The 27675-nt window shown below is 37.2% G+C and overlaps 1 protein-coding gene and 1 long non-coding RNA gene across 2 annotated transcripts in view; one reads left to right on the plus strand and one right to left on the minus strand.

Annotated features, from left to right (window-relative positions):
- THAP9 (THAP domain containing 9) lies at positions 1-22571 on the minus strand. Its single transcript, XM_017854751.1, is given in 6 exon segments — positions 1-2323; positions 2325-3305; positions 15305-15455; positions 16601-16904; positions 18301-18496; positions 22343-22571. Coding segments are annotated over 6 exon segments (2706 nt in total). The 5' UTR covers positions 22423-22571; the 3' UTR covers positions 1-1329.
- The window catches only part of LOC108516981 (uncharacterized), a 7734-nt gene continuing 2261 nt past the window's right edge, over positions 22203-27675 (plus strand). Inside the window, exons 1-3 of the long non-coding RNA XR_001881968.1 lie at positions 22203-22888; positions 22999-23143; positions 25444-25516. This is a non-coding gene — a long non-coding RNA (uncharacterized LOC108516981). The remainder of the gene's footprint in view (positions 22889-22998; positions 23144-25443; positions 25517-27675) is intronic.

Genomic DNA, 27675 nt, shown 5'->3' on the forward strand with positions numbered 1-27675 from the left:
AGTCAAATGTAACACCAAAGGGCATTAGATACTACACATATAAATCTTGCTTTACATAAAGATCAGGTACAGAGCTTGGATTTATATAAGCAATAAGTTAAAGTTGGTGATTTACAAACAGGCTTCCTTTAAATAAGATTTATCCTGGTGTATTCAATTCTGTTTACAAACAACAAAAAGCACAATATTCAGACTTCTCAGCAATAGGTTCTGTATAAAATGAAGTATAAATTGGTTACACTTCAAAACTTAAGCCTTTGTTTGAGGTAGAATAAACAAACATATCAAAATATACTTTGTAAGGGGAATTTTAATATAATTTTGTTATCATTAATCTTTTACAATTCTAAGTTTTCATATTAGGATTAACTGTACTCTGCAAACACTCAGTGACAAAAAAGATGTTTTTATAACACAGGTGAATAATTTGCTTGTTTCTTCTATCCATTAAACTATTCTCATTTGTGAAAGCAGAGTTACCTATGTTTTTCTGTTTCTCTTTTCGAATGTGGATGTGAGTGGAGAAAATTGTCCTTAGTATGCTTCCATCTTCAAATTAGGTTCCCCCTGTTTTCTGATGAGCACTGAGCTTTTTCAAGTCAAACTAATAAGTGTCCAGCCTTTTATTCAAAAGTAATATTTCAAAGTTCAGAGATAATGGATAGTGAAAAACACATTAGGTATATTATTTCCAGACTGCACTCCCCAGCGTGGCTGTAGCACAAGGAAGAATCTCATGGCTCATGTTCTTTACCTTCTGCCTGATGAAGTTTAAGCATTTCTATTTTAGGTATCCTGGGACAAGGGGATTTTTGCAGTATTTGATATTTGCTTGAGCCTAATTTTCAAACTACAATTTAATTTTCATATTTAAGTAAAAGTTATCTTCAAGGTTTTATAGGTATTGTTAATGTTTTTAAGAACTGCAATCCAAAAATCTTTTAGAAATGTAGTGTAGTCATAAAAGGAGTCAATGTTTTGATAACTCAGAGTTGTTGTTTTTCTTGTTTTTGAAGCAGATGGAACAAGTTAAAACGGTGTCCAGTAACACTGCTTAGTCTTACAGTAGTAAATTCAAAGACAGTACCTATTGGCCAGTCTGCTCCTACTGACTTACTGCTTTCTACATTTTGGAAAACTCTTAAATGCTACAAGCCATACCAAAAGTATAAGCAGATTTTGTGATATGCAGAATTTGAAATTTTAATAAGTCAGAATTGCAAACTTGTCCACTGTGCAGAATGGTCAATTTATAAAATATGGTAAATTGAACTTTAAAAAATGTTGACCAAGTGTTCTTAATTAAAATGTTAATATATTTTAGGTCTCTCATTTGAATGGATATCCATCGTTACTCAGCAAATGCCTGAATTTACTACTGGTATTAGCAAAACTTGAACATTTATAATCCTGTAGAGATGACCAGTGTTTCCTTGATAAAGTTTTCATATCAGTTCTCTCTGACTGTTTTAAAGGGTTCTGTGCAACATTTTTAGCTCTGATATTTAAGAAACAGATTATTATATCCTTTAGCAACTTGACAAAGTGATTGATGGCACACACTTCTCCATCAAAGAGATGCTTATTCAAATCTACAAAAAGATAAATATGCCCAGAAAGCTCACATAATATTTTCTGTTGAAGATACAATTCCCTTTGTTTAGGAACTAGTTCAAAAATTGCCATTCTTGAATGGGTTCTTACAACTCGCTCACAAATATTTATGACCCGACACAGACCTTCTGAAGGAAAATGCAAACTATTCTTCTTTTTAACAAATAATAGTGACCCAATTTTAGAGGCTTTGAGATCCGATGCATACAGTGCTGTGATGCAGTCCTCACAAGTTAAAAGAGCTGATAACTTGTTTGCAACATAACCAGCGTAACAGATGAGGTTTCGCCTATGATCTGACAGGTCTAATAATGCCTCACTTAGTGAACAATTAGACCAGTCTTGACAAATACCCTCTTCGTGAAAGAGAGTCTTTGTAACGCTGACACCATACTGACGTTGAACTGTCCAAAGTGCCAAGTCTTTCCTTCGAGCAATTGAAATGTCAAAGATGCTTACTTTGCTTAGAAAAACTTCATCTTGAAATTTGTATCTGGTCTCCAAATTATGGTAAGCTTTCTGGAATGCCATGCAGGTAGGGCTACAACTTGTTACTAATACCTGCCTAAGCATATTTAGAAATAATTCCAGATGATCGTGACTGAATTTGTAAGTCAGAAGATAAGGAAAAGGCATGACCTTTGGGAAAACATAATTTTGGTAGAGCCATTTTAAGCTCTCAGCATTGAGCAAAATCCCAGGAATCCTAGTTTTGCTTACCTTTAATTATTTGATTATTGCTAGTGTCAGATAATGTAACAAAAATAGTCTTGGCTTCAATTAACACGTGGTTTATTTTACTGTAAGTTTCAGGCAACAGAGGCCCTTTAAGTCCCTTTCCATAACAGTTCCTACTGTTAAAGATGTCAAACAGATTGTTAATTAAACGTAAAAAATGGATGGTACCAATACAGTTTTGAAAAGGTGGCAGGTCTAAGGATAGCAAATATTCTAATGCACTGGCTACACTCTCACTAAAGAGTTGGGCGGCACAATTCACTTTCAGTACGTGATTTTTCAAATTTGCAAGTGTACTTGGTATTCTTTCCATATTTGATAATTCCTGTTCCTCCAGTGCCACTAACTCCACAAGGTGCTGCCAATGTGCTATGCCATTAATAAACTGAATGCTTTGAAAATTCTGAAATGCATTTCTTATTAGTCTTAGCAAGTGGCAAGAGTCAAAGAAGTATGCAATCTGTTGACTAGAAGATGAAGGATGCTGAAATGTACATTTCATGTCGTCTCCATCAATATGTATCCCCAATGCTTTTGCCATCTGAACACTATGTGCTGTGGCATCAGATGTAACAGCCAGAACTGTGATTCCTATGTCACTCAGTTTACCAATAGTCAGACGAAGCAGCTGAGCTTGCAAATATCCAGATGCTCTGTTTACAAAAAAATAACCAAGAGGTGTTCTCCAATGGCCAAAAATACCCACTGCCATTAACAAAACAGTTTCTGAAGCAAGTGGCGTTTCATCAGCATCAAGTTTTCCAAGACCAAAGTCCATAAACCCCTGCAAACTGTGACTGCTAGGATCCCAGTGAAGCTGTTGCTTGAGAGGTATACTTTTTATTAACAATGAACAGTATTGATAGAGCTGATCTCCATTCTCTACTCTTCGTTGAAGAAAAGAAAAAATGTTGCTGTTGAAACCTGGACTGGGTTGGCATTTGGATAACCACCTAGAATATATAAAAAGTGAAAAACAGAAAACTTAAAGAGAAATAAAACGATAAATGGGACAATGCCTTAAGCAGTACTAAAGTAGTCTCCTATCCCTGTAGAAATAAAGCCAAGTATATAAGCAGCCAAATTCTATAGACATTTTCAATGGTAAATTCGTTACAATAAAATAGTAAGATAAGAGAAACTTAGAAACACAAAGTAGTATTTTAAGATGCAAATATACAACATATTTTTAATTCCTCATTTATTCTTTAAAAGTAAACAACTAACCAGTTTGTTCTGATCTTTTATATTGTAAATCATAAACAAGTCTTACCTGTAAATTCACTGAAATGAGAAAATTGCTGAATGTAAAGGAACCTTTGAGAACATCTAGTACATCTACCTCATTTTACAGATTAGGAAACTGGGACAGAGGGAGAGGTTAAGCGACTTGGCCCATAATGTACTGTTAGTTATGAACGAATGTGAAACCTGGCTTTCCTGATGCCCAGGGGTTTAGTGTTTCTCACTCTTTACAGCCTCAAAATTACACCCTTAAAGGCATATAACAAGTGTGCATCTGCACCCCTATACAACCTACCTGCGCTACTGTTCTTTCATAGTATCCCTGCTCTTCTCAGACTGCTAAATATTTTCTTCCTATTACGGTGTCTATCTTTGGAATTCTTACTTCTAGTTTACTCTAACTTGTTATAGACCAGGAAAGAAAACAGCCACATTTAATCATTGTCTAAAACTAAAGGGATTCTGAGGCAGAGACTAGGATGTTCACCTGTAACTAACATATACTTTTGTAACTCAAATGTCTGTTAAGTTAAATTTCTGATTTTCTGGCTATATTCTAAGGCAACCAAGGCTTCTTCCTGGACAGCTGACCTCTACTTAATTGTGAGTTTAATGTTCTTCTCTAAGTATTTTGGGATAGGGCTTTCCAAATATTTTAAGTGTCACCTAGGAGTTTCATAAACAAAATTCACCTTTAGTACATACTATGAACTTTCACATATATGAAATATATATACTACACACATACACAAACACACACACACACACACAGAATTGACTTTTGAACTAAATGGCATGGGTACACTTATACCTGAATTTTTTTTTTCAACCAAATGCATGGAGAGAAAATACAGTATTAACAGGACGCAAAACTTGCATATACAGCCAGCCAACTTTTCATATACATAAATACTGCAGGACTGTCTACAGGACTTTTGTATGCATGGATTTTGGTATACTGGCACAAGTGGGGGGTGTCCTAGAACCAATCCCCCACATATACCAAGGGATGACTGTAATAGTTTAAATAAATATATATATGTGTGTTTATATATACTTAAATGGCAATTATGACCCACTAATTTCATGATGCATTAATAGGTTTAAAAAACACACTTATAGGCCAGGCATGGTGGCTCATGCCTACAACCTCAGCACTTTGGGAGGCTGAGGCAGGCAGATCACCTGAGGTCAGGAGTTTGAGACCAACCTGGCCAACATGCTTAAACTTCATCTCTACTAAAAATACAAAAATTAGCTGGGCATGGTGGTGCGCACCTGTAATCCCAGCTACTCAGGAGGCTGAGGCAGGAGAAGTGCTTGAACCTGGGAGGTAGAGGTTGCAGTAAGCCGAGATTGCGCCACTGCACTCCAGCCTAGGTGACAGAGCAAAACTGTCTCAAAACAAAACAAAACAAAACAACATACTTACAGGATGGCAAAAGACATACCTTGACTATAAGTAGGTTATAATCTATTCAGAAGACAAAAGTATCTGTTGTTCGTATATTAAAATAGGCAAACCAGAAATAAGGTCACACACTTATGACAATCTGATCTTCTACAAAGCTGACAAAAACAAGCAAAAGGGAAAAGACTCCCTATTCAATAAATGGTGCTGGGGTAACTGGCCAGCCATACGCATCAGACTGAAGCTGGACCCTTACAAGCCACATACAAAAATTAACTCATGATGGATTAAAGACTTACATGTAAAACTCAAAACTATAAAAACCCTGGAAGGCAACTGAGGCAATATCATCCTGGATATAGGAACAGTAAAAGATTTCATGACAAAGACACCAAAGCAATCATAACAAAAGCAAAAATTGACAGGTGGGATCTAATTAAGCTAAAGAGCTTCTGCACAGCAAAAGAAAATGTCAACAGTAAACATCCTACAAAATGGGAGAAAATATTTGCAAACTGTGCATCTGACAAAAGTCTAATATCCAGCATCTATAAGGAACTTAAACAAATTTACAAGAGAAAAACAAGCCCATTAAAAAGTGGGCAAAGGATATGAACAGACATTTTTCAAGACATACATGCCACCAACAAGCATATGAAAAAAAGCTCAACATCACTGATCATTAGAGAAATGCAAATCAAAACCACAATGAGACACTATCCCACACCAGTCAGAATGGCTATTATTAAAAAGTCAACAAATAACAGATGCTGGCAAGATTGCAGAGAAATGGGAAAACTTACTTATACACTGTTGTTGGGAGTGTAAATTAATTCAATTATTGTGGAAAGTGAATCCTCAAAGGGTTAAAAGCAGAACTACGATTTGATCCAGCAATCCCATTACTGGTTATATACCCAGAGGAATATAAATTATTCTACCATAAAGACACACACATGCAAATTTTCATTGCAGCACTATTCACAATAGCAAAGACATGGAATCAACCTGAATCTCCATCAATGACACATTGAATAAAGGAAAAGTAGTACATACACACTATGGAATACTATGTAGCCATAAAAAAGAATGAGATCATGTCTTTTGCAGCAACATGGATGGAGCTAAAGGCTATTATCCTCAGCAAACTAACACAGGAACAGAAAACCAAATACTGCATGTTCTCACTTATAAGTGGGAGCTAAATGATGAAAACTTGGCTGGGCACAGTGGCTCACGCCTGTAATCCCAGCACTTTGGGAGGCCAAGGGAGGCAGATGACCTGATGTCAGGAGTTTGAGGCCAGCCTGGCCAATATGGTGAAACCCCATCTCTACTAAAAATACACAAATTAGCCAGGTTCAGTGGTGTGTGCCTATAATCCCAGGTACTTGGTAGGCTGAGGCAGGAAAATCACTTGAACCCGGGAGGTGGAGGTTGCAGTGAGCGAAGATCATACCACTACACTCCAGTCTGGGCAACAGAGTGAAACTCTGTCTCAAAAAAAAAAAAAAAAAAAAAAAGATAAGAACTTATACTCAAGGAAGAAAACAACAGACACTGGGGTCTACTCAAGGGTGGAGGTTGGGATGAAATAATCTGTACAACAACCCTGTGGCATGAGTTAACCTATGTAACAAAGCTTCACATGTACCCCTGAACCTAAAAAGATAAAAAAGGAAAAAATAGTAAGACAATGACTAAGCAATATAGCAGTGCTACAGCACACTAGAATGTTGAAAACTCTTTGCAAGTGTGTCACCGAATTTTAATTGTTTAGTTTGTTTTACATTAGGATTCTCAAATGAGCACAAAAGATGCTAACTGTGTTGCATATGTGGTACATATATAACAAAGCACTTAATGTCCCTATGTAATTTTATTGTAAATGGGTGTTAAAAAAATAACCAACTTATGTTCTGCTGAGTTTGATTTTTAAATGGAAATCTCAATGGTATCTGAAAATCTACAGCTACTAAAACAACGTCATGAACATGAAGCAGAATGGTATGTGGATTTGTTGACTTATTTTTTAAAGTTTTTACAAGAAAGAGTAGGCATACCCAAACCAAGTTCATGAGTTAGAACGGTAAGGAAGGAAACAATTTCTCCTTTAAATCTCTTTTCTTCTCTGAAAATAATAAAATTTTCTTCTGATCATAAAAAAAGACACATTCTTCTTTTTAAAAAAACTAAACACAAAAAGTATAAAGAAGAAACTAAAAGTTACTGTTAATATCTTTGTGTATACATACCTAGATATAATTTTCAAAACTGTATACTGAAACTATTTTTCACTTAATGGTAAGTAATGTTTCACATATTTTTATGCGCCCTTAAATATCAACCTACAGCAACATTTTAAATGTGTACACAGTATATACCACAGTATAGTTAAATGAAAAATAATTTAACCAACTCTAATCGAAGGACATCTTGATAATTTCAAATTTTTAGATAATGGTACCACAATGTGTATATGTATGCATGTGCACCCATACACATATACATATTTATGTCATTTGTCTAATTCCTAGGAATAACATTCCGAGGTAAACTTACTTATATTTTAATAAGAAATTAAAGACAAAGTTTGGATTTCAGCTGCACGTAAGTTGGTGGGTCAGTTTAAAATTCATATTCCCAAATTGTCCTTGCAAAAGTTCAAACCAATTTTCATTTATACGCTCATCAACATGATATTTTAAATTAACAAACCAATATCTAATAACTTAGTTATGGAATGATTATAGGGAGTCACTTGTGCCGCCTAAAATTCTGCCTGGGAAAAATATAGTCCTAGAGATCTACAGTGCTAAGTGTTTTTCTGTTAAGACTTTTAGCTACTCCCACTGTTGTTACTTTTGATTCTCTCACAGCAGATAATCTATAGAGGGAGTTGGTTTACTAAATTGCAGTGAATATAAACCAAAAATTAGAAACAGAGGAAATATAAATAAGGAGCAAATGTGCCAGCATTTTCTATCTATGACCAAGATCACACCAAACATATCACTATTATAACAAGGAAAGTTGAGGATATTAAGACTTAGTTTCAAAGGATTTGTGAAAATAAATTACCTTAAAAGACCGCAAACACTGAAAATTATAAAAAAAACACAGCTTTGGGAAAGTTTTGGACATAAAGAATCCAGGGAGAACTGAAAAAGAATCCAACATCAGTGAACAGAAAATTAGAGAAGTATCTGATGTAGCTAAGACTAGAGAAAGATATATGACAATTAGAAATTCATGGGGCACCCTATCTAACCAAACCAAGGGTTTTAAAAAAATTTAAGTCTAGTTTGGTCTGTCATCGTCCAATTCTTAACCATCTAATTGTTTCTTCATCATTATGGAGGGAAAGACAACAGTTTTGACCACAAACCTGGTACTGCAATTTTCTAGTTACTTACTTTTCCTGTCGGTGACTGGTCACATATTCTCCTTTCTTTCCAAATCTAATGCCTTCCTCCTCAACTCTCAGTTAATAACTTTATTTCATTGAGAAAACAGAAGCAATGCAATAAAAACTCATTTTCCTGCTGAGTGTGGTGTTGCATGTCTATAGTTCTAGCTACTCCGGGATTGCTTAAGCCCAGAAGTTCAAGGCCAATCTGGGCAACACAGTGAGACCCCATCTTTTTCTTTTTGAGATGGAATCTCACTCTGTCACCCAGGCTGGAGTGCAGTGGTACGATCTCAGCTCACTGCAAGCTTCGCCTCCTGGGTTCATGTCATTCTCCTGCCTCACAATCCCGAGTATCTGGGACTACAGGCGCCCGCCACCATGCCCGGCTAATTTTTTTGTATTTTTTTAGTAGAGACGGGGTTTCACCGTGTTAGCCAGGATGGTCTTGATCTCCTGACCTCGTCATCCGCCCGCCTCAGCCTCCCAAAGTGCTGGAATTACAGGTGTGAGCCACCGCGCCCGGCCAAGAACCCATCTTTTTAAAAGACAAAACTCATTTTCCTACTACCAAATCTGTTAACCTATTGTATCTGTACTTCTGGTTTTCTTCCTGTTTCAGTGGATGAACTGTCCCAAAACCTTAAGGTCACATTTCCTTCCACAGTGGTGTTGGATGTCATCCTCCTGCAATTATCATTTATCTTATATGTCACGAATTTTCTTTTCTCTCTTGGATCATTCCCATAAACATGCAAACACGCTGGAACATCTGCCATCTCAACAAACACCCTCCCCTCAATGCATGTTCCTTTCTACCCACAGACCCATTTCTTTGCTCTCCTTCATAGCAAAACTCCATGGAAGAGTCCACCATTTTCTCTGCTTCTTCACTTTTAGTCTCTCTTAATCCCACTCCAGCCAGGTTTACCTCTCCACCAATCTACTGTAACTGCTTTTGTCATGGTCACCAATGACCTTCATCTTGCAAAATCCAATGGTCAATTCTCTGTCCTCATCTTACCTGATCTCCCAGCAGCATTTGACATAGTGGACTACTCCCTCCTTGAAATACTTTCTACACTTGGCTTCCAGGCCATCACAATCTCCTGGTTTTCCTCCTGCCTCACTGGCCGCTCCTGATCAATAAATATTTATTGAATAAATGAATATTAAATATAATGATTATAAAAATCTAATACTTAAGATAACTGTGTTAAAACAGATCACTTTTATATGGGAAAATAAATGGAAATGTATATACCATTAATATTAGAATCATATTAATGTAATATAATCTTATATTAATACAAGAAAATAAACGGAAGCTCTATATACCATTAATATAACAGAACACTATATGGCCACTAAAACAAAATTTTATTGGTAGGTAAATAGTTTTTTGTTTTTTTTAACTCGGAGGATACACACAAAACTGCTAATTGTAGTTATTTTGTGGGATTAGGGGAAAGGAAGTACTGTGTTTCTCACTTTCTGGTATTTATGTACTTACATATGGTTTGAATGTTTTATAAGAAACATGTATTACCATCATACTAAACAATATACCTTACTCATATGCAAAGTACCTAAAGAAATGAGCAACTGTTTGAGTACTGGAATTATAAATCTAAATATATATATAATGTTACAGCAAAGGTCACAAAATGCAAAATGACATGAAGAGAGAAAAGATAAATGTGAGCTGGAATTACCAGGAAGATTTAATCTAGGAGTTGATGTAGAACTATGGGAAATGAAGAAAACCATGAAAAAGAAAAGATGAGAAGTTACATGAAATATCTTATATAAACCATAGTGAAATATCATTAAGTAACACTTTAAAACCAGTGTAGAAGAGATTAAAAAGGCATATGCTTCTCAACACAAAGAAAAGATAGATGTTTGGATTTATAAATGATGGATATTTTAATTACCCTGATTTGATCATTACAAATTATATAAATGTATCAAAATATCACATGTACCCCCAGAATATGTACAGCTATCAGAAAACAAAAAAGCCAAAAAGGTATAGGAGGAGAAATTAACATAGCACCTATAAAACTCTCTTGCTTAGCAAAAAGTGAATATTTATAAATAATATCTAGCCTGAATGGTAAAACCATATTATAAAAGAGTAAAGCCTTATACACAAATGTTCATCTAAATATATGAAAAAACAATTATAACCCCAAAATGGAAACAACAGAAATGTCCAATAGCTGGAGAACGCCAGAGTTAGGTAGGGTAGGACTACCATGTATCATGCAGCTATTAAAACTTGTCTATAAAGAGTTCAAAATAACGTTATAGATAAAAGGCATACATAATAAAGTGATAAAAGGCTGGTTGGAAATTTATTTACAAAAGATCATAACTATGTAAACACTAGTAAATCTAAGTGCACACACACACACAGGAAGGAAATACTCTAAGTGTTAACGGTAATTGTTTATATATAATGTATGGGAACAATAAATTTTCCTCTTCTAAATTTTTTTGGAAGAGCAGCCCACTCTGAAGGTCAATTATTTTAAATATTTTATTAGTAGTATTATTGTAATAGTGTGTATAGAGGAAAATCTACAATTTTAAAAAAGGAATCTGGGCTGGGCACGGTGGCTCATGTCTGTAATCCCAGCACTTTGGGAGGCTGAGGTGGGTGGATCATGAGATCAGGAGTTCAAGATCAGCCTGGCCAACATGATGAAACCCCACCTCTACTAAAATATAAAATTAGCTGGGCGTGGTGGTGGACGCCTGCAATCCCAGCTACTCGGGAGGCTGAGGCAGAAGAATGGGTTGAACCTGGGAGGCTGAGACTGCAGTGAGCCAAGATCTTGCACCAGTGCACTCTAGCCTGAGCAACAGAGCAAGACTCCATCTCAGAAAAAAAAAAAGGAATCTGTAAAACTAGGCTGGGCATAGTGACTCATGCCTGTAATCCCAGCACTTTGGGAGGCCAAGGCAGGTAGATCACTTGAGACCAGGGATTTGAGATCAGCCTGGCCAACAAAGCGAAACCCCATCTCTAGTAAAATATAAAATAGTAGCTGGGTGTGGTGGCACATGCCTGCAATCCCAACTACTCAGTAGGAGGCTGAGGCATAAGAATTGCTTGAACCTGGGAGGCAAGGTTGCAGTGAACTGAGATTGTGCCACCGTGCTGCATGCAACCTGGGTGACACAGCAAGACTCAGTCTCAAAACAAAAAAAGGAATCTGTAAAACTAGTGGTAAAACAGTAAAATTAAGAATTCAGTATTAAATTTATAAGACATTACTAAAAAATCATTGTTAACTACTCCACACGAAGAGAATTATATCTATCCATTTTGATCACAAATCCTAAAAAATTATTTATCAAAATCTGTTCCCTGGACAACCTACATTGGCATCAACTGCAGTGCTTATGAAAATGCAGATTTTTTTTTGTGCTTTGCCTAAGACCAATGGCGATCGATCCAGAACTGTTCTAGATTTTCCAGGATAGTCAGATATTAAACTACTGAAGTATACTGGAAATTCCAGGATTTCAGGATTCAAATTTTATCCACAAAGAGTGTCTGGGAGATGCAAAAGCTTGTCACACTGTGTATCTTCATTTTGTTAGTGAAAATATTGCTTTTGTGATAACAGGCAAATACCACCTAGAAGTTTTAAAAAACAGAAAATGGGAGTCCATTTTTTCATTAGTCCATGTTTTCTTTTTTTATGGGAGTATGAGTACTAATAGCCTTAATAAGTAAAATGTGATAAAAGAATAATATGGTTTAACATCTAAAGAGTAATTCACATGTAATCAACAAGATGTGGTGACAAGAAAGACACTTTTAAAAAATAAAGTAATTCACTTACGTTCTGAGGATGGAAGAATGAGGCAGCTTAAGAATCTTTCTTACATAATCATAGACTTTGCTACTGCACAAGTAGAGTGTACATGCAAATTGTTTCATTTCTGTGGTGTACTCATCTGTTTCTCTCCAATTATATAACTCCCACTTAAAATCTGTTAAAATAAATTTTTTTATTCTTTGTGACGAATAGTAAAATTTTCAGGTACAGATTACAGCATTTGGATGTAAAATGCACTGGGCATCAAAATTCAAATACAAATATAGATGCATTTTAATTAAGTCTATTCAGAGGTTAATATTCACGTAGGCCCCTTGACCAATTTATTCGGTTCATCTGGAATCATTTCACTAGAGGGAAAAAAAATTTTCAACTTGCATTATGTTTTACTATTCAGTGGCAGCCTGAGTGGAGAGATTTTAGAGGAACAGGAAAGAAAATAAAATGAGGACATTTATTTATTTAATTTTGTTCCCTGATTAGTATTTATCTGAGGGTGAAAATTAGATATGAAAACATTTCTGGGGATAGGGTACTCTTCAGACTGAACAGACCATCTTGCCTAATATCGAGAAAGAAAAAAAAATTCTTTTCCTGGTGGGGATTCCTATTTATGACTTCTAGTCCCCTCTTGGAAAAACATAAAATATTCTCCTCCTTTGGAGATACCTACTCTTTTCTAAAAACAGGACACGTTTCTCTTTTCCTAGAATGTAATCCAAATCTCTGCTGCTTTCATCAAAGAATAAGTTGGCAATTTTTATTTTGCCCTTTTTCAAATATCTTAGTTCACAAAGAGGACTAGGTAGCCTTTCCGTGGGTTTACAGGTCTACTCTACAGAATATTTTAGAAAAAAATGTGGAGATACACAATTTCCAAGCTCAAAGAAATTCTGTAAACTAGTACAACTCCACTGCAAAAAGACTTTGGTAAAATTATGTAGCAGTTAAAACTGTTTATAATGAATTTGCAGTAGCAAATGGGTAAGAGCTACTATAAAAAGTGAAAAGTGCAGAACAGAAAATGGTATAAACCATATGGTCTCATCTCTGGGTAGTGGGATTACACATTATTTTAATTACTTAAATATTTCTTTGCTTTTCCTATAATAAATGTTACTTTTATAACTGGAAAACCATAAGATACAAAAGAATTTTGGTGATTTTCTTTCTTCTTGCTTAAGCTGAGACTTTCACTTCCCAACTAAAAGCATGTTTTCATAGGCAAGAACAAAATAAATATTTAAAGGTCTTTCAGAAAAACAGCTATTTTNTGGTAAAACCATATTATAAAAGAGTAAAGCCTTATACACAAATGTTCATCTAAATATATGAAAAAACAATTATAACCCCAAAATGGAAACAACAGAAATGTCCAATAGCTGGAGAACGCCAGAGTTAGGTAGGGTAGGACTACCATGTATCATGCAGCTATTAAAACTTGTCTATAAAGAGTTCAAAATAACGTTATAGATAAAAGGCATACATAATAAAGTGATAAAAGGCTGGTTGGAAATTTATTTACAAAAGATCATAACTATGTAAACACTAGTAAATCTAAGTGCACACACACACACAGGAAGGAAATACTCTAAGTGTTAACGGTAATTGTTTATATATAATGTATGGGAACAATAAATTTTTCCTCTTCTAAATTTTTTTGGAAGAGCAGCCCACTCTGAAGGTCAATTATTTTTAAATATTTTATTAGTAGTATTATTGTAATAGTGTGTATAGAGGAAAATCTACAATTTTTAAAAAAGGAATCTGGGCTGGGCACGGTGGCTCATGTCTGTAATCCCAGCACTTTGGGAGGCTGAGGTGGGTGGATCATGAGATCAGGAGTTCAAGATCAGCCTGGCCAACATGATGAAACCCCACCTCTACTAAAAATATAAAAATTAGCTGGGCGTGGTGGTGGACGCCTGCAATCCCAGCTACTCGGGAGGCTGAGGCAGAAGAATGGGTTGAACCTGGGAGGCTGAGACTGCAGTGAGCCAAGATCTTGCACCAGTGCACTCTAGCCTGAGCAACAGAGCAAGACTCCATCTCAGAAAAAAAAAAAAGGAATCTGTAAAACTAGGCTGGGCATAGTGACTCATGCCTGTAATCCCAGCACTTTGGGAGGCCAAGGCAGGTAGATCACTTGAGACCAGGGATTTGAGATCAGCCTGGCCAACAAAGCGAAACCCCATCTCTAGTAAAAATATAAAATAGTAGCTGGGTGTGGTGGCACATGCCTGCAATCCCAACTACTCAGTAGGAGGCTGAGGCATAAGAATTGCTTGAACCTGGGAGGCAAGGTTGCAGTGAACTGAGATTGTGCCACCGTGCTGCATGCAACCTGGGTGACACAGCAAGACTCAGTCTCAAAAACAAAAAAAGGAATCTGTAAAACTAGTGGTAAAAACAGTAAAAATTAAGAATTCAGTATTAAATTTATAAGACATTACTAAAAAATCATTGTTAACTACTCCACACGAAGAGAATTATATCTATCCATTTTGATCACAAATCCTAAAAAATTATTTATCAAAATCTGTTCCCTGGACAACCTACATTGGCATCAACTGCAGTGCTTATGAAAAATGCAGATTTTTTTTTGTGCTTTGCCTAAGACCAATGGCGATCGATCCAGAACTGTTCTAGATTTTCCAGGATAGTCAGATATTAAACTACTGAAGTATACTGGAAATTCCAGGATTTCAGGATTCAAATTTTATCCACAAAGAGTGTCTGGGAGATGCAAAAAGCTTGTCACACTGTGTATCTTCATTTTGTTAGTGAAAATATTGCTTTTGTGATAACAGGCAAATACCACCTAGAAGTTTTTAAAAAACAGAAAATGGGAGTCCATTTTTTCATTAGTCCATGTTTTCTTTTTTTATGGGAGTATGAGTACTAATAGCCTTAATAAGTAAAATGTGATAAAAGAATAATATGGTTTAACATCTAAAGAGTAATTCACATGTAATCAACAAGATGTGGTGACAAGAAAGACACTTTTAAAAAATAAAGTAATTCACTTACGTTCTGAGGATGGAAGAATGAGGCAGCTTAAGAATCTTTCTTACATAATCATAGACTTTGCTACTGCACAAGTAGAGTGTACATGCAAATTGTTTCATTTCTGTGGTGTACTCATCTGTTTCTCTCCAATTATATAACTCCCACTTAAAATCTGTTAAAATAAATTTTTTTATTCTTTGTGACGAATAGTAAAATTTTCAGGTACAGATTACAGCATTTGGATGTAAAATGCACTGGGCATCAAAATTCAAATACAAATATAGATGCATTTTAATTAAGTCTATTCAGAGGTTAATATTCACGTAGGCCCCTTGACCAATTTATTCGGTTCATCTGGAATCATTTCACTAGAGGGAAAAAAAATTTTTCAACTTGCATTATGTTTTACTATTCAGTGGCAGCCTGAGTGGAGAGATTTTTAGAGGAACAGGAAAGAAAATAAAATGAGGACATTTATTTATTTAATTTTGTTCCCTGATTAGTATTTATCTGAGGGTGAAAATTAGATATGAAAAACATTTCTGGGGATAGGGTACTCTTCAGACTGAACAGACCATCTTGCCTAATATCGAGAAAGAAAAAAAAATTCTTTTCCTGGTGGGGATTCCTATTTATGACTTCTAGTCCCCTCTTGGAAAACATAAAATATTCTCCTCCTTTGGAGATACCTACTCTTTTCTAAAACAGGACACGTTTCTCTTTTCCTAGAATGTAATCCAAATCTCTGCTGCTTTCATCAAAGAATAAGTTGGCAATTTTATTTTGCCCTTTTCAAATATCTTAGTTCACAAAGAGGACTAGGTAGCCTTTCCGTGGGTTTACAGGTCTACTCTACAGAATATTTTAGAAAAAAATGTGGAGATACACAATTTCCAAGCTCAAAGAAATTCTGTAAACTAGTACAACTCCACTGCAAAAGACTTTGGTAAAATTATGTAGCAGTTAAAACTGTTTATAATGAATTTGCAGTAGCAAATGGGTAAGAGCTACTATAAAAGTGAAAAGTGCAGAACAGAAAATGGTATAAACCATATGGTCTCATCTCTGGGTAGTGGGATTACACATTATTTTAATTACTTAAATATTTCTTTGCTTTTCCTATAATAAATGTTACTTTTATAACTGGAAAACCATAAGATACAAAAGAATTTTGGTGATTTTCTTTCTTCTTGCTTAAGCTGAGACTTTCACTTCCCAACTAAAAGCATGTTTTCATAGGCAAGAACAAAATAAATATTTAAAGGTCTTTCAGAAAACAGCTATTTTGTAAATACTACAGGTTACCAGGGGAAATACCTGAAAACTGAGCTCGTAGCAGACACTCAGTTTCTTCAGAAAGTAGTTTCTCTTCTACAAGTGCATCAATTAATCGTAAACCTTTTCTCTTCTTGATCATCCTGTAGTTCTTTACGGAGATAAGTCTTTTTTTGGACACTTGTAACATCTGTTGCACCTCAGCCAGTTTCTCTGCACCTATCATCAAAGGTGTCTTTAAACTATAGTTATGGTCCTCAGTAGCAACTTCTTGAGAATTATCTGGAAGAGGTTGTTTTAGGATTTTCTGTCTTGCTTTACCTTTAAGATGTACACCTTGAGGAATCTATGACAGACATATAAAATTAAGGTTATTTTAGAAATAATCACACCGAAGAGTATCTGTAAAAATACCCTAGATACAAAGCACTAATCTGGTTGCTGTGGAGAGTTAGTTAGGAAAGAAAAGGTCATAATCTCTGAATGTTTTAATGTATAGTTTATAGGGTAATATAAACAGTTTTTTTTTTTTTTGCACTACACAGAAATATTAATGTGATGTTGAAAGTTTCTGAAATAAAGTAACTAGAGAAAAGTGGTAGTAAACTGGGACGGCTTCATGGAAGTGAGTTTTAAGCAGTTCTTAGAAGGTACAATAACATGGTTAATGAAGGTGACAGAGAAGTTATTTGTGCAAAAAAGAAGGCATAGTGGACAGAGCATGGCTTTGGAATTAAGACTGACCTGGGTTTGAATCTTAGCTCCCTCAATTAGCTGTCACATAAGCTCTACAATCCCTTGTGTCCTCATCTGTAAAATGTGGATAATAATACAAGGCTGTTTTGAGGATACAATATAAGAATTTATGTAGATCTCCTAGTACAATGCCTGGACCATTGTCGCTCTCAATAATGGCAGCCATTATTGAGTTTACACAAAAGTATGAAAGCAGGCAAATTTATCACATATATGGTAAGTATATACAGTTTGAAAAGATAATTCAAGGCAGTTAAAAATGTACAAATCAATTAACAGTAAGCTCTTGGAACTTGGTGAGTTTGAATTTGACACCAACTAAATACTTCCGAATAGGGGAATGAGATAAACCAATACTGAAAGAAGGAGACTCTGATGATTAAGAGGAAAGTAAGGCAAGTGTCAGGATAGAACAGTTAGGTGACTATCACAGACTGTGCAGAAAGTGAAAGCCCATGTGTCAGAGTTGTGGTTAAGGGGTAAAAGGATAAAATAAAAACAGTCATAGGAAACAGAAGAATATCATACCAATACTGGCGACTCATTCATAGAAAGTTTCATTATTTCCCATATACTTCCTGTATCAATGTTAATAATTACGTATATTTTTGATCAAGATAAATAACATGATTAGGAGGAACGAAAAAACAGGTATTTTCAAAGTACTTTGAAAGCTGTCTTATAATTTTAAAAGTCTGTATTCTAAGGCTATTTATATCTACCAGTTGATTTTTGCAATTGGTTAGTAACCTTTATATATATCTAGACAAATGATTTGCATTTATATAGTTTTTTAAAAGCTCCAGAACAAATGCTAATATATATAGACTTTTTTTTTTTTTAATTTTCAAAGCATTTAAAATCTATTACTGGATTTAAGACTTGGGATTTTTTTCTGGTTGCAAATTCTAGCTATAATGGGGCTATCTTGATTTTAAAGGCTCTGTAAATTTTCATTTTGTTGACTTACACCTACATTTAAGTACCTTGTATAGAGAAACAGAAGGCACAGCTCCTTTTTTCAGCTTTCTTCTTATGCCATATGACTCAAAGTCACTTTCTTGAAAATGTTTGGAACACAGTATAGCACCTGGTCCTGGAATCCAAATCTTTTTGCTTCTGGGGTCCACACGATTAACAGCCCTGATCCATTTTGAGCGCTGTATGGTATCAGTTGGAAATCTATGGCAATCATATTAAAGTTCCATTAACATGAAAACATTATAGTAATACTGCAGTAGTATTTATTATATAAACCCATTTATTATTTTACTGCTTTATAGAAACATAAAGCCGAGTGAATTAAAAGTTTACTTAGTACGTTTTTCAAAGTTCTTTGATTTTTTTAATCCACAAGTTCAATATCTGATTGTGTCAATCATAGAGGGGCAATTCTCATATTAAAAATCCTACTGTATTTTGTCTTCACTTCCTACACTTAACAGAATCTGCTCAAATTTAAATGGTTAAAGAATGTATGACTCTTTTCCTTTCCTGTGGTGATTTTGAACTATTTGGTACTCCTCCTTTTAAGAAGTGGAGCCTGGCCGGGCGCAGTGGCTCATGCCTGTAATCCCAGCACTTTGGGAGGCTGAGGCGGAAGGATCAGAGGTCAGGAGTTCAAGACCAGCCTGGACAACATGGTGAAACCCCGTCTCTACTAAACATACAAAAAATTAGTCGGGCATGGTGGCGGGTGCCTGTAATCCCAGCTACTGGGGAGGCTGAGGCAGGAGAATCTCTTGAATCCAGAGGTGGAGGTTGCAGTGAGCTGAGATCGCACCATTGCACTCCAGTCTGGGCAACAAGAGTGAAACTCTGTCACAAAAAAAAGGTGGAGCCTAATTCCCCTCCCCGTGAGTGAGTATGGGCTAGAGTTAGTGATTTGCTAAGGAATGGAAAAAGAACATGTGACAGTAAGTGACCACAGACTGTCATAAAGGAACAAGTTTTCCTCCTTGCTTCCTGTAGAGAATAGTTTGCTCTGGAGTAAGGTATCTGGCATGTTATAAGCAGTCCTGTGGAGAAAACTAGTTGGTGAGCAACTGAGGCCTCCAGTCAAAGGCCATGTTGAGTTAGTTTTTTTGAAAGCAGGTGACTTCAGCCTTCAGATGACTGCAATCTTATGAGATACCATAACATCCAGCTACACTCCTGAATTCCTAACCCTTAGAAATGTGTGAGATAATGTTTATAGTGAATTTTGAGGTAACTTGTTATGCAGCAGTAGAAAACAAGACAAGTATATTTAGTATATTCAACTTTTTCATGTTTAAAGGCACTACTTTTTGCTAGTCCTGATTATAAAATTACTTTGCATTTATTTTTCAATCCAAGCCAAATTATGTTTAGAAACTTGTCGGCTAGGCGTGGTGGCTCACGCCTGTAATCCCAACACTTTGGAAGGCTGAGGCGGACGGATCACTTGAGGTCAGGAGTTCAAGACCAGCCTGGCCAACATGGTGAAACCCTGTCTCTAATAAAAACACAAAAATTAGCTGGGCACGGTGGCTCGCACCTGTAATCCCAGCTACTAGGGAGGCTGAGGCAGGAGAATCACTTGAATCTGGGAGGCAGAGGTTGCGGTGAGCCAAGACTGCGCCACTCTACACTCCATCCTGGGCAACAGCAAGACTCCATCTCCGACTGCCCCCATCCAAAAAAAAAAAACACAAAAACACAGAAACTTGTGAAATTAACCAACAAACACCAAAACTAACTACTCTTTCTTGCCCCGTTCTTTGCGCGATCATTTTCAGAGCACCACGATTTACTCACAAACACATTGTGCATCTTTAATTAGATTTAAGGCACATAGTTACCAGAACCTCGAGATTGGAATTATAAATTTTATTTCTCAGTTAATTGCTACAAAAATATAGCAGTATGGTAAAACATAATTCTGAGATACTCTCTCAATCACCTTGAGAAAGAACACTGACTTGGAAAACCTGTTTTTAAGCTTTATAGCTTTAAAAGGTCAGAACACCGACCTTTTACCAGCTATATGGTATTAGACACATCTCTCAATCTTAGAACTTCCTCACGGGGCTGTAGTAAGAGTGTATGAGGCTACAAATGTATTCAAAATCACTTTGTAAACTGTAAAGTACTATCCAAAGTTTGCGCTTTCCTACGAACAACTAATTCCATTTCTGGGATTACAATTTTATTGTTCCAGGAAGATGATGATACTTGCTCAAGGGAAAATGAACAGGGAATTCTTTTTCCAATAAGGTTGGAGCAAATCTATCTTTTTTCAGAGTTATTTTTTAACTCATGGAACATATTTGCAAGGGAGCTTTTCCACAGATTTGGTATAGTCTCTAAATGTGCAAGGAACCCTCAAAAGGTGGCTGGTCCAACAACTTCTATTACTAGCATGGTCCTCTGATGCAAAGCTTCCCAACTGGTATGCCGAGTACAGCTGTTGATATTGGCCTGGGACACCTGAGTAGTTACTTCAAGGCAGCCCCAAAGAGTGCTGTAGGTTTGCCCCCAAAGTATTGAACAATTATTTCCTATGAGTAAAATGCTATGAAAAAGGCTGGGGCCGGGCAGGGTGGCTCATGCCTGTAATCCCAGCCCAGAAGTTGGAGACCAACCTGGGCATCACACTGAGACCCCTTCTCTACCAAAAAAAAAAAAAAAAAAATAGCCGGGGTGGTGGTCTGTGCCTGTAGTCTCACGAGGCTGAGGTGGGAGGATCACTTGAGCCTGGGAGATAGAGGCTGCGCTGAGCTGTGATAGTGCCACTGCTCTCCAGCCTGGGCAACAGTGAGACCCTGTCTCCAAAAAAAGAAAAAAAAAAAAAGAAGAAAAAGGCTGGGAAATATTGTAGTCTAACTAACATAACGAGTTTTGAGTTCTGGAAAAAATTAAATTGGTAATAATACAATTTTTAAAGCATTTACCTTGTGGTCTACATATGCTATAAAGTCTTACGTTTTGGTTTTACAAAACTCTACAAGGCAGGTTTTTATTCCTCTTACAGAAGAAGTAACCAAGACCCAGAGCTAAGTACAGAGATCAGTAAATAATCAATTAAAATTGGAATTCATGTCTCCCTAGTTTAAAGCTACCTCTATCACAAGAAAAATCCCAAATCAACTATCGTCTCACATACAGAATGAATTGGTTCACACTGTTAACAATTTAGGTGGAGGAATCAGCCTTATTTAAAACATAAAAAAAAAAAAAAATGAATTTGATACACAGCCTACCATACATAATCCAAACTCCTCAACCTGGCATTTAAATTTTTTAAATGATTTGTCTCTCAGGTATTTTCCCATTCCTCTATATTTGCACTTTCTATCCTTTACATTTTCCCATGCCATTCCTAACTACCCTCTTCCTAACCCCACTTTCCAACCATAAAGTTCTTTTTGATCGTTCCATAAATCTGTTCCTTTTGTCTGTGATGATCTATTTTACCCACTTTTCTACTTGCCGGTACACTCTGAACACCGATTTGAATGACCTATAGCAGTCTGAACCATGGATAAGAGTTCGGATAAGACTGGTCTGAAATTCTTCCCCACTGTCGAGCCAAATGAAACTTCCCTGCCATAAACAAATCCAACCAGAATCGGACCGGCCTTGTAGAGCTCGGCTAATAGCACTTAAGAACTTGCAATGTCTGCCAGTACAGGAGAAAACTGATCTGTACTCGTGCTCAGGAACACGCCACACACTTCAACCGTTGTCCCAAACTGCCTTCCCTTCCGGCCTCCTCACTTTAAATAATAAGACCATCCAATTAATGGAGGACTCCTTTCGCGTAACTCTCGCTAAAGCGGTAGGCGGTGCTAGACCCGGCTACAAAGAGGTAAACACGAGCGAGGAGAGAGAACCTCAATTCTCACAGTGCCCCAATTCCGCTCCCACGCCCCGACGCTGCGCACGTCACGTCGCGTCACATCCACGGCGCGACCCACAGTGCGGCCCGGCCCCGCCCCACGCCGCGCTACGGCCCGCCGGGCCCCGCAGGGAGTTCGAAAGCTCCGAAGCTGCTCCCATACGCACTGGTGGAAGGAGAGGCCGCGCTCCCGGCTGAGCACGGTGTCACGGGTGCTGCAGCCCACTGCGGAGCAACTTCGGGTCATCTTCTTGTTACGTGGGGCCCCACCTTCGGGGTTCCCGCGACAGCATGAATCACGACCACTTTAGCTCCGCCCGTTGACTGCGGCTACGACCTTTATTTGTCAGGAAAGGCGGGCTTTAGAGGCGCGGGACTTCCACACTTCCTCTCCGAGGCCCTGCGCCGGTGCCGTAGCCAATCACAGGCCACGTTATGTCGCAGCAGCCAATCGGAAGGGCCTGAGCCTGAAGACGTGCACTTGACCGCTCCTTCTTCCGCGTTGGAGGCCCAATAGTGGGTTTTGCTGCAAGCGGTTCATTTTTCTTCTGATTTCACCCATTCTGGCACAATCCGGCGCCATCGTCGTTCTTGTGTGACCGAGTCTGAAAATGCGAAGCAGAGAGGCAGGACCAAAATTGAGGCGAATCCAGGAACCTGCCAATGGGTCTCCGGATGCGTTCTCTGAAACTGGAGACTATCGGGAGGAAAGGGTATGGAAAAGAGATAAAACACGGTGCCCCAGGTATGTTGAAGACAGAGTCGGGTCCAAACTACATGATTTACTGAGATGCGTGTCGTGTTCTTGCGCTTTATCTTGTAGCTCTCCGATGCGGAGATGATGCGGAAGCTCTTGGCATGGTTGGCTGTAGGTACCTGATACGGGAGGAGCGGTAGTCAAATAGGATACGCCGACTTTTAATTCGAGGAACCCTTTTCTGAAACACTGCCACAATGAAGGACATAAGGTAAGGTTCTTGGGGCTCGTCAGACCACACTGCCCCTATTGGGGCAGGGGACAAGGGGCAATTAAGTGGTTTTGGTTGGCAGTGAGGCGTTATGGATAGCTTTCAGGAGAAAAAGCTTAGAACAATGTTTTAGTTATAAGCCCTTATGTTTGAGGAAGAGATTTCAATTTGCTTAGAAGGAAACAGGCAGTGTGTTTTTGTCTCTGAGGAGATCCTTAGCATACAGAAAACAGAAGGGTTTGCAACTTTTCCGTTTCTTTGTATAGCACAGAAAAATAATTCCAAATATCCAGGCCTAACAAGATTGCTTCTTTTTCCCCTTTGTGTTTACTTTGTCCTAATTACAGCCGAAAAGACACATATTAAGGTATTATTTATTCACACCAGTTTTCCACTAAAATATGTTTATATCTTCTTTGAATGGAATTAATAGCTTTTGGTTATGGTTCCTTAAAAGTCACATGGCCTAAGGATAGTCAAGGAACTTTGGAAAAATTGGTCCCTGGGGGCTGTGCAGGGAAAATACTTTTTGGCTGTAAGATGTGTGCAGAGAGTAGGAACTGGATTTAAATACTGTAAGTTGGTTGGGCTGTTAAAGCCTTTTCCTACTCAACCAATTAAGACCTGAATGAGGCTGAATAAAAATACATTGTTTTTAGCTGTCTTTAAGGAAAAAATCAGTTGCCTTGTATTTTTGTAACAGTTTTGTTCAGATATAATTTTCATACCATACAACTAACTGGTTTAAACTGTACAATTCAGTGGGTTTTAGGATATGCACAGAATTGTGCAATAGACACAATCAATATTAGAACATTTTCATCACTCCAAAAAGAAACCTCATTCTTTTTTTTTTTTTTTTGAGATGGAGTTTCGCTCTGTCGCCCAGGCTGGAGTGCAGTGGCGCGATCTTGGCTCACTGCAAGGTTCCCCTCCCAGGTTCACGCCATTCTCCTGCCTTAGCCTCCCAAGTAGCTGGGACGACAGGCGCCCGCGACCACACCCGGCTAATTTTTTGTGTTCTTAGTAGAGACAGGTTTTCACTGTGTTAGCCAGGATGGTCTTGATCTCCTGACCTCGTGATCCACCTGCCTCGGCCTCCCAAAGTGCTGGGATTACAGACGTGAGCCACTGCGCCCGTCCGAAACCTCATTCTTATTAGCAGTACCTCCAAATATTCCCCCACCCCGCTTCAGCAACCACTAATTTACTTTCTGTGTGCCTATGCCTGCTCCGTACACTTCATGTAAATGGAATTATAAACTAATATATGGTCCTTGTGACTGACTTCTTTCACTTGGAATGTTTTCAGAGTTCATCCATCTTATAGCACGTATCAGTACTTTATTTTTTATTGCTGAATCGTATTCATTTTATGGATGTAGCAGATTTTGTTTATCCGTTCATCAGTTGGAGGGCATTTGGGTTTTCCTTTTTTTTTTTTTTTTTTTTTTTTACTGTTAGGAACATTTGTGTACAAGTTTTTGTGTGGACAGTGTTTTCATTTTCCTGATTACACACCTAAGAGTGAAACTGGTGAGTCATAAGGTAACTGTGTTTAATTAACTTCTTGAGGAACTGCCAGATTATTTTCCCTAGTGGCTGCACCATTTTACATTCTCACCAGCAGTGGATAAGGCTGTCAGTTTCTCCACATTTTTGTGCGTGTGAAGCGACTGTCTCATCGTAGTGTTTACCTTTTCTTAAGGACTCAAAAGTTTGCAGATACAGGCCTTCACTTGCCATTTTCTTAAGGTAGAGTTGAAAGTACTGCTGCCAGTTCATCATCTGAAATGAGGGCTGTTTTCTTTCCTGTTTAATTGGATTGCAGCTATTTGCCTTTCCTAAAGTTGAAACAGTGTGCTTCCACATTATTCTGACAACATTCCTTTAATTATTATTTTCAAATCAGTTTCTGAAAACTGCTTTTATCAGAACAGATTTACTTAAATGAAGGCAATAGCCGCAAGGGGTTACTGCTCTAGATATTTACTTCTGGATAGGAAATAAGTAATCCTATCTTTACATTTGTTTATAACTTATTTATGCTTTTTTTGTTGTTGTGATTGTTTATTTTATTGTTGACATTGAAGTTCTCAATTTGATCCTTTGGTTATATCGTTGCTTCTTCTAGTAACTTCATATCCAGTGATTAAACCTTTTCACTGCTGTTCACATAATGAACTGTTGTGATTATTGAATACTGAAATGAGGATATGTAAGCTGTATTAAAGGTAGTGTTATTTGCAAAGGCATTGACTATTGCACAAAAAATTTTAAAAGAAAATATCTCTTTTCAGGAATCATGCTCAGAGATGTCAAGAAAAGATACATGGGTCTTGGAAGATAATTACTCAAAATATGCAGGGGAAGGTAGTATATTTTTCTATTTTGAATGTGTTAAGTATTCCTGGAACTATAGCAGTGAGTTGGAAATGGAGAATTGTCCAAGTAAAAAACATTTATAAAGGCTTTGATGAAATCTAATTACCTATTTTATGGTATAGAATCTTATTAATTGTCTACTTAGAAAGAATAATAACAAATTATTTATTGGCCCATTACTATGGGCCACACATTATGCTGAGCTGTTTATTATTTTATTTTATTTTTTTGAGATGGGGTCTCACTCTGTCACCCAGGCTAGAGTGCAGTGGCGCAATCTCAGCTCACTGCAACCTCTGTCTTCCAGGCTCAAGCAATCTTCCCACCTCAGCTTCCTAAGTAGCTGGGACCATATGCATGTACCACTACACCTGGCTAATTTTTTTTGTATTTTTGGTAGAGACAGGGTTTTGCCGTGTTGCCCATGTTGCTAAGCTTTTTATATACAGTATATAGAAAGAGTTGGTTTTCTTAAACAATGTTTATTTCTCATAATAACTATGAAAGCAGATACAGACTTCTTGCTTTCTAGGGTTGGTATCTTGCTTGTTGAGCACCTACCCCTTTTGTCTTGCCAAATTTTTCATTGTTTGAGTTCTTTTGTTTCAGAAAGCCATGGAGTTTTGAAATTATTGTTAAATCATTATTTGTTACATAATTATTTCTACTTCTAGAATCTCATGCTAACTTGGAAGTGTCTTCTCAGCATCAAGCCTGATATAGAGGGGCAGCTACACCCTAATGTACTCCAAAACTAGTTATGCTTTGTTTTATACGTAATACTTCTATTATTAGACAAGTGGTTTCCAACTATTAGAAGCAGTGCTAAGACTTAAAGGAAAAGGGGGAGTGTTTTTTCTTCTAACAGAACTTTTGAGCAGTGATGAAAGGAAAACAAGAAGACTCAAAAGATTATAAATCTCAGGCATGAATTAGTATTCTGCCAATTAGAAACATTGTGATTGCCTGACAAGGTCTATTGCTGATGAGGAGTAGAAGCCTGTGGGAGGTGGGGGTGGAAGCAGCAAAAGGAAAAGACAAGCAAGTAGTTAGTAAAATATATTCATCATAGTGGATAAAATCAAGCTTTGGGGAAAAGGTCAAACTCCTTCAACGGTGCTGTACATCTGTACCTTTACTCCATCCTATGGCAAATATTTGTATAACTGCACAGAAAAAATTGGACAATGTTTGTTGAAATATTCTTAGAAAGTTCAACTTTCCAAGTTAGTGCCACCCTAAGGAAAATTATATGAGTAGGGATACTTAATTTTTAGCTATACTCTAGTTCTAATCAGCTTCTCTAAGTAGCTGGAACTGCAGGTGTGTGCCACCACACCTGGCTAATTTTTTGTATTTTTGGTAGAGAAGGGGTTTTGCCATGTTGCCCAGGCTGGTAAGATTTTTATATATAGTATAAAGAGTTGGTTTTCTTGGCCAGGCATGATGGCTCACACCTGTAATCCCAGTACTTTGGGAGGCTAAGGCAGGTGGATCACCTGAGCTCAGGAGTTCAAGACCAGCCTGGCCAACATGGTGAAACACCATCTCTACTAAAAATACAAAAATTAGCCAGGCGTGGTAGCATGCACCTGTAACCCCAGCTACTTGGGAGGCCAAGGCAGGAGAATCACTTGAACCCAGGAGGTGGAAGTTGCAGTGGGCCAAGATTTGCCACTGCACTCCAGCCTGGGTAACAGAGCAAGACTCCGTCTCAAAAAAGAAAGAGTTGGTTTTCTTAAACACTATTTATTTCTCTTAATAACCCTATGAAAGTAGATACAGACTTCTTGCTTTTTAGGGTTGGTATCTCACTTGTTGAACACCTACCCTTTTGTCAGATGCATAGCAGGTTAACAAAGTTGATAAAGTGATATACTTGACATAATCTTTGTTCTGAGTTTTTTTTTCCCAATTATAGTAAAATTGGAGGTCTTAACTGTTCTACATTAGATAAATATACGCATTTGTTTTAAAGAGCTAAGCAATGAGAATCTTATGACTAGAGCTGAAGTTCAAGAAATAAATGTCCAATGATTAAACTTTTTCCACTGCTGTTCACATCATGATTTGTTGTGATTAATGTACGTGGATGAGGACATAATAGAAAAGAAAATGGTGAGGCTTGTATATATTGTGTTTCTGCA

This window comes from Rhinopithecus bieti, unplaced genomic scaffold, assembly GCF_001698545.2.
Source record: "Rhinopithecus bieti isolate Rb0 unplaced genomic scaffold, ASM169854v2 scaffold_38123, whole genome shotgun sequence".
Classification (NCBI taxonomy): domain Eukaryota; kingdom Metazoa; phylum Chordata; class Mammalia; order Primates; family Cercopithecidae; genus Rhinopithecus; species Rhinopithecus bieti.